The sequence below is a fragment of the Oreochromis aureus genome, linkage group 23, assembly GCF_013358895.1.
Source record: "Oreochromis aureus strain Israel breed Guangdong linkage group 23, ZZ_aureus, whole genome shotgun sequence".
NCBI lineage: Eukaryota > Metazoa > Chordata > Actinopteri > Cichliformes > Cichlidae > Oreochromis > Oreochromis aureus.
In genome coordinates, this window is record NC_052963.1 from 10,460,678 (window position 1) to 10,465,994 (window position 5,317).

At 39.0% G+C, this 5,317-nt stretch overlaps 1 protein-coding gene across 2 annotated transcripts; it reads right to left on the reverse strand.

Annotated features, from left to right (window-relative positions):
* Positions 1-228: 228 nt before the first annotated feature.
* On the reverse strand, positions 229-2,665 carry LOC120436157. 2 transcript variants are annotated; one of them, XM_039606618.1, is made up of 4 exons: positions 2,661-2,665; positions 2,539-2,558; positions 1,773-2,158; positions 229-1,684 (listed from the first exon to the last, which is right to left on the reverse strand). In XM_039606618.1, the coding sequence occupies exons 3-4, from the start codon at positions 2,146-2,148 to the stop codon at positions 1,533-1,535; spliced, it is 528 nt and encodes a 175-aa protein (XP_039462552.1). In that variant the 5' UTR covers positions 2,149-2,158; positions 2,539-2,558; positions 2,661-2,665; the 3' UTR covers positions 229-1,532. The 2 variants fall into 2 exon arrangements, with proteins under 2 accessions (XP_039462552.1, XP_039462551.1); XM_039606617.1 differs by lacking the exon at positions 2,661-2,665 and having other exon boundaries at positions 2,539-2,648.
* Positions 2,666-5,317: the final 2,652 nt, after the last annotated feature.

Below are 5,317 nucleotides of genomic sequence, written 5' to 3' on the forward strand. Positions count from 1 at the left end.
TCTCTTCATCCTACAAGTGCAAACTTTTTTGCTTTTAATGAGTAGACTACACATGAGAGCAGCAGAGGTAAAAGTACTAATCCAAGTTATTTACTCAAGTAAGAGTGGAAAAAGTACAGGTGCTCCTCAGAGTATAAAGTTAAAATGTAGCTCTTTGGAAGACATTTCTACCTGCTATTTTTAACATTGCATGATCCCCATGTAGGGGAGAGTGAGGTAAGATGAGCCACTTTTTACTCATGTTGCCCTGGATGTGAGAAAAAAATGACACAGAAATAGAATGATAACATATTCCTTTATTTCAGGATGTCTCCTTTCAAATGTAATGATCAGAATCTATGTCTGATGACGCTGCCCAAAATAATGACCTATTAAAAAAAAATGCTCCTTTGGCTCAACTTGCCCCAGATTAGGGGTAAATTGAACCTAGTCAGTGGGTAAACTGAGCCATCTTGGGGCAAACTGACCATGTAGTTTTTAAAATGTAAAACTGATCATATTGTGAAAACAAACCATTTTAACAGTTGTAAACCTGTGAGAACAAACCTGGAAACTGGTGGTTTCTAAACAAACCACCAGTTCAAAACCATTTATTCAAAAGAACTATTCAATATTCCAATGATCAAGGTTGCAGGGGAATATGAACTGTTGCTCCCTCCTTGCAGTTCCTCCAGCCTGTTGAGGTTGAGGTAGCTTCTTCAGCACATCCTTGCGTGGGAAAGATGCCTCATCATTTTCCTTGAACACAAACGTGGGTTTCTTACTGCTAGTGATCCCTCGGATTCTTCTGAGAAATCTGGCACTCACTTCGTTGTCTGCAAAGCTGTCAACCAGGCCAATGTAATGGTGGCTCCTGGATTTGGATGCAAATCTTACGATGACAAAGTCACCAACTACCAGGTCTGAGACATCTGGTTCACTTCTTTCATCGCTGGAACTCTCATACTCAGAAGTGTCTTCGAATGGGATGGGAACATCACTCTCCTCAGAGCTGCTTTCCACTGCAATTTTTGTCTGGGTTTGTTTCCTCTTCCACATTCCTTGCTTTTTGTGGATTATTTCTTTTTTGCCTTTCAGTTTATTTGTCCTTTCTTCATGGGCTCTCTCAATTGCCTGCTTTTCAGGTGTATCAGTCAGGATTCGTGTCTTCACACGCTTTCGATTTGTTTGTTTCCTGGGCTGCTGACTTTTGGGTAAGGGTAGAATATCAGTGGGAGACACATATCGAGCATGGTTGGGGTCACTTCGTGAACCACATGCATGTACAGGGTCTGGTGAAGGTAGCTCAGCAGAAAGAGAGGCTGAAACCACAGGTGCAACACCTTCAGTGGCAGGCTGCTGCTCCAGGTTGGGCCTGTCTGACACCATGGATGGCTCAAACTCTGCATCAGAGAAGATATCTCTGTTGTAAGGGAAAACCCCAGTGGCTCTAAATCCCGAGGAGATATTTCGTGGTGTCATTGCTGACATGAAAGCATCATTCACACAACCAGCAATTTGGTATATGCTGGCAGTTTTGCCTGGGTTGGACCTCATCCAGCCATCAAGAGCTCTGTTGTAATAGGTTTTAAATGGACCCCAACTGTAGTCTTATTGAAGGCTGTAGCTCTTCCCAAAGATGTTGCCTCAGGCATACGGCAAGAGAGATGGTGGCGTGCCAAAAAATTCTTGAACCATTCTTTACCTAAAAAATGTAATGGTAAAGTAGTAAACTACACAAAATACATTAGTCTGTGCCAACCTACTGAAATGTTGTTTCTTGCACTTCCTACCGGCTAAACCTTTCTCTGTCCAGTTGCTGGGAGTAGGAATGTTGTTTCTGCCTGCCAATTCTAATGCCAGTTCACGGCATTTCTTTGGGGAAATGCCATGGAACTGCTCTGCAAGCTTCTTGATATGCTCTGCTAGCTCCTTCTCCACCTCCTCAGAGAAGACTCTCTTTGCTGAAGCTGTTCCACTATAGCCAACCGATTTGACCTCCTGTGTGTCCCTCTTTTTAATATATCTCCTGAGTGTTGACCTGTCAATTTGTCTTTCTTTAGCCACTGATCTTATGGACTTTCCTCCCTTGACTTCACTCGCTGCCCTTTCAATCTCCTCCAGGGGTGTTGAGCCCCAGCTGGTCTTCCGTCTGTAGGTCCTTGGCATGATATCTTTTCTATAATAGTTAACATATGACAAATACAACAAAAGGGTTCAGTATACTGAACTAAAATACTATTTAATAAGTCAGAGCCTTAAATAAATTTCAGTGCCTTATGGTGGGGTAGGTTGAACCATTGGATCAATTTACCCCATAGCCTTTGGCTCACTTTGCCCCATAGCCACCATTTTGAAAAAAACGGGCTAGTTTAGCAATTTAGGCTAATCTTTAGAAAACTTCTTCAGATGATATTATATTTTAGAAACCCACCAACATGTATAATATATCATTTTAGACACAGATACATTTGTTTTAATATTACAGTCAATTTACCTGATATGCAGAAATTTTACTTTGACAAGCAGAAAACATTTTTTTGTGTAATACAGACTTACCCCTTCTCCAATGTGCTCCTCTTTAATATAGCAGGATGGAAATGATGAGTGCTTCCTGGATTTATGGTCACATGACAAAACATGAACACAGTTACCTAGATACAAGGGGTGGTTCAACTTACCCACTGGCTCATCTTACCTCACTCTCCCCTAATGTTAATAATGTAATAATAAAATAGGGTTATTACAAGGGAATACAAGTTTAAATGTAGCTTAAATTGTCATTCTGTCTTCAGCCTAAACATCTGTTACGTTGAACGCAACCAGAGAAAGGCAAAGGGAATCCTATTTGGTGTTGCCTAAATTGTGTATGGGGGACTTATTACCTCCACACTTAAATAGAAAAAATGTTAGTCAGAGGCTAAAGAAGAATTTGGCACATATAGGAACTCTAAAATTTGTTGTAGTGCTTAAAAGTTTGTTCTGTAGTTTATGCTGTGAAAAACGGTCTCTGTGTACAGGCTGTTATCAGCTGACTGCGTTGCTACTCTTTGTGGATTTAGCCAACAGAATTCAGCAAGAAATAACCAAATGCTACATGAGCTATCACAGCTGATTTGCAACCCTTAGGCAGGATAAAGGTGGAATTCAGTGAGTGAATGTAATCAGCCTAAATTCAAGCTGTCTGCTACCCTTGACTTAACCTAGCATTGAACTATGAGCACCACAGCCAGTCTGCACTAGTCCAAAACAGTGCATCACTGTAAACTTCATCACAGTACTGCAGACTAACCACTGTAGCACTAAACTACACGGTATTACGATATTAATAATCTCTCCTTCATTTCCTGTCGTTTTCTAGATTTTTCTCAATCTCTTTTTTTGTGTTGGGGAACATAAAGAAATAGGAAATTCGTGATCAGTAACATAAATCAATAGATTACAGGTTGAGACTATACCACAAGCTGCTCTGACACTTAATAGTGTAGATAAGGAAAAAATATATGCACACGAGTGGTGAGTGATACCCCTGTTTTCACTTCACGTTTGAAGAAGTGAATCAGTGCATGCAAAAAGGGACACTTGAGGTCCTGAGAGAAGAGTTATTGATGTTCATCAAGCTGGAAAAGATTACATAACCATCTCTAAAGATTACACCAATCCACAGTCAAATAAACTGTGCACAAATGGAAGGAATCCAGAAAGTATGTTTACCCTCTACCTTACCTGATCAACCAACAAAGATGACTCCAGGAGTTAGAGGTGAGAAAGAAGCCCTGGCAACATGGGATTTAAATCTATGCTATAGGTGTGTTGCAAACACTTCTGAAAGCCTATGCTTTGTACCTGATGTACACCTCCCAAGAGGTAAATATGTAAATGCAATTACATAATTGGCCTCTTCAGAACAGTAAAGTCCTCCTGTGCATTTCCAGCTACTTTTTCATATCAGTTTTTGAATGAATCAGTGAGAGAATAATAATGTTAGCCTCAATTTAAGGACTCACAGATGTTAGCAATAGTCCTGGAGGGAGATTGCTGAAACTATTAGAATGGATTTGTGGTAATAAAATGAGAATGCGGAGTGGAAAAAAAGGCTTGTCTTTTTATCTGTTTCTATCAAAGCTGGCACCACATATGTAATACCTGGAGACGACAACATGGTAATTAACACATACTGAAAGGCACTACATATAAGCAGGAATGCTGGCATAGGCATGATAAGCTTTACAGACATTCACCGTAGAAGTCTAGTTCATCTGTAAAGAACTAAACCAGCCTCGAGAGGACACCAAAACCAACAGTGTGCACTTCAAAGTTGTGTTGTTAGTGATTTAAATTACAAGAGTAGGGCCTTAGGGTTAGTGTATAAATGATGTGATGTAGGTTATATTAATGCTGACATTTAGAAAAAAAATAAAGATTACTTATTTATATTAATTCACATATGCTGTAAAGCTAAAAACTTTTCCAAGAAAATCAGAGTTCAGTTTAAAGACATTTGGTTCTGTTTCTCAGAAACTGCTTATCTTCTCACAGAAGAAGCTGAAACTGTCATTTCTGTTTAAAAGTAACCAATCAAATTCATTTCACATTCTGTGGACCAATCTACAAATCTGTAGTGTAAAGTCACATTGATGTTAACCCCTTTATCACAATGTGAAGGTTCACATGGTAAAACCTAGGCGGTAGTGGTGTGCAATAGTGCAAAGTTCCATTGATCCCATACCAAGCATACAATATAACCAGCATCACCAATATGAAAACCAATGCTGATACTCATAATTTATAAACGCAGGTTATATAGGGGAGACATTTATGAGATGAATCTTCATCAGTTTGCAAATTCTCAACACATTTTAATAACTACTAAATCACTGAATTTTATTGTGATTTGTACTTTAGTGATGGTAAATTTGATTCTTTTTACTGAATCGAGTTTTAATTAGTCACTCACCAAAGTGAATCAGGTTTTTTGAGTCATTTGATTCACTGAGTCAGTTGACCAGAGAGTGCAAAAAATGTACATTTTCACTCAAACTTAATTTCTTTTCTCTTTTCATGTATATCCTACTGCTAAGATGAGTGATTCTAAAAGAAAACAACTATTTTATAGAGCAAAAAAGAGCAAAAAAAATTGTAAAGGGAAAATTTATTTTGTTTATTTTTATTTTATTAGTATTTTCCTTAAATGTGTCAAATATATATTCTCTCATCTAAATGTCCACTGAGCTGTGAGCCAGGGGGCGGTAATGCGCCTTAACATTGGTTGCCAACCAAGAAGAAGAAGCTGTGAGCCAAGAGGGAGGGGGTGAGTGAGTGAGTGAGTGATTCGTTC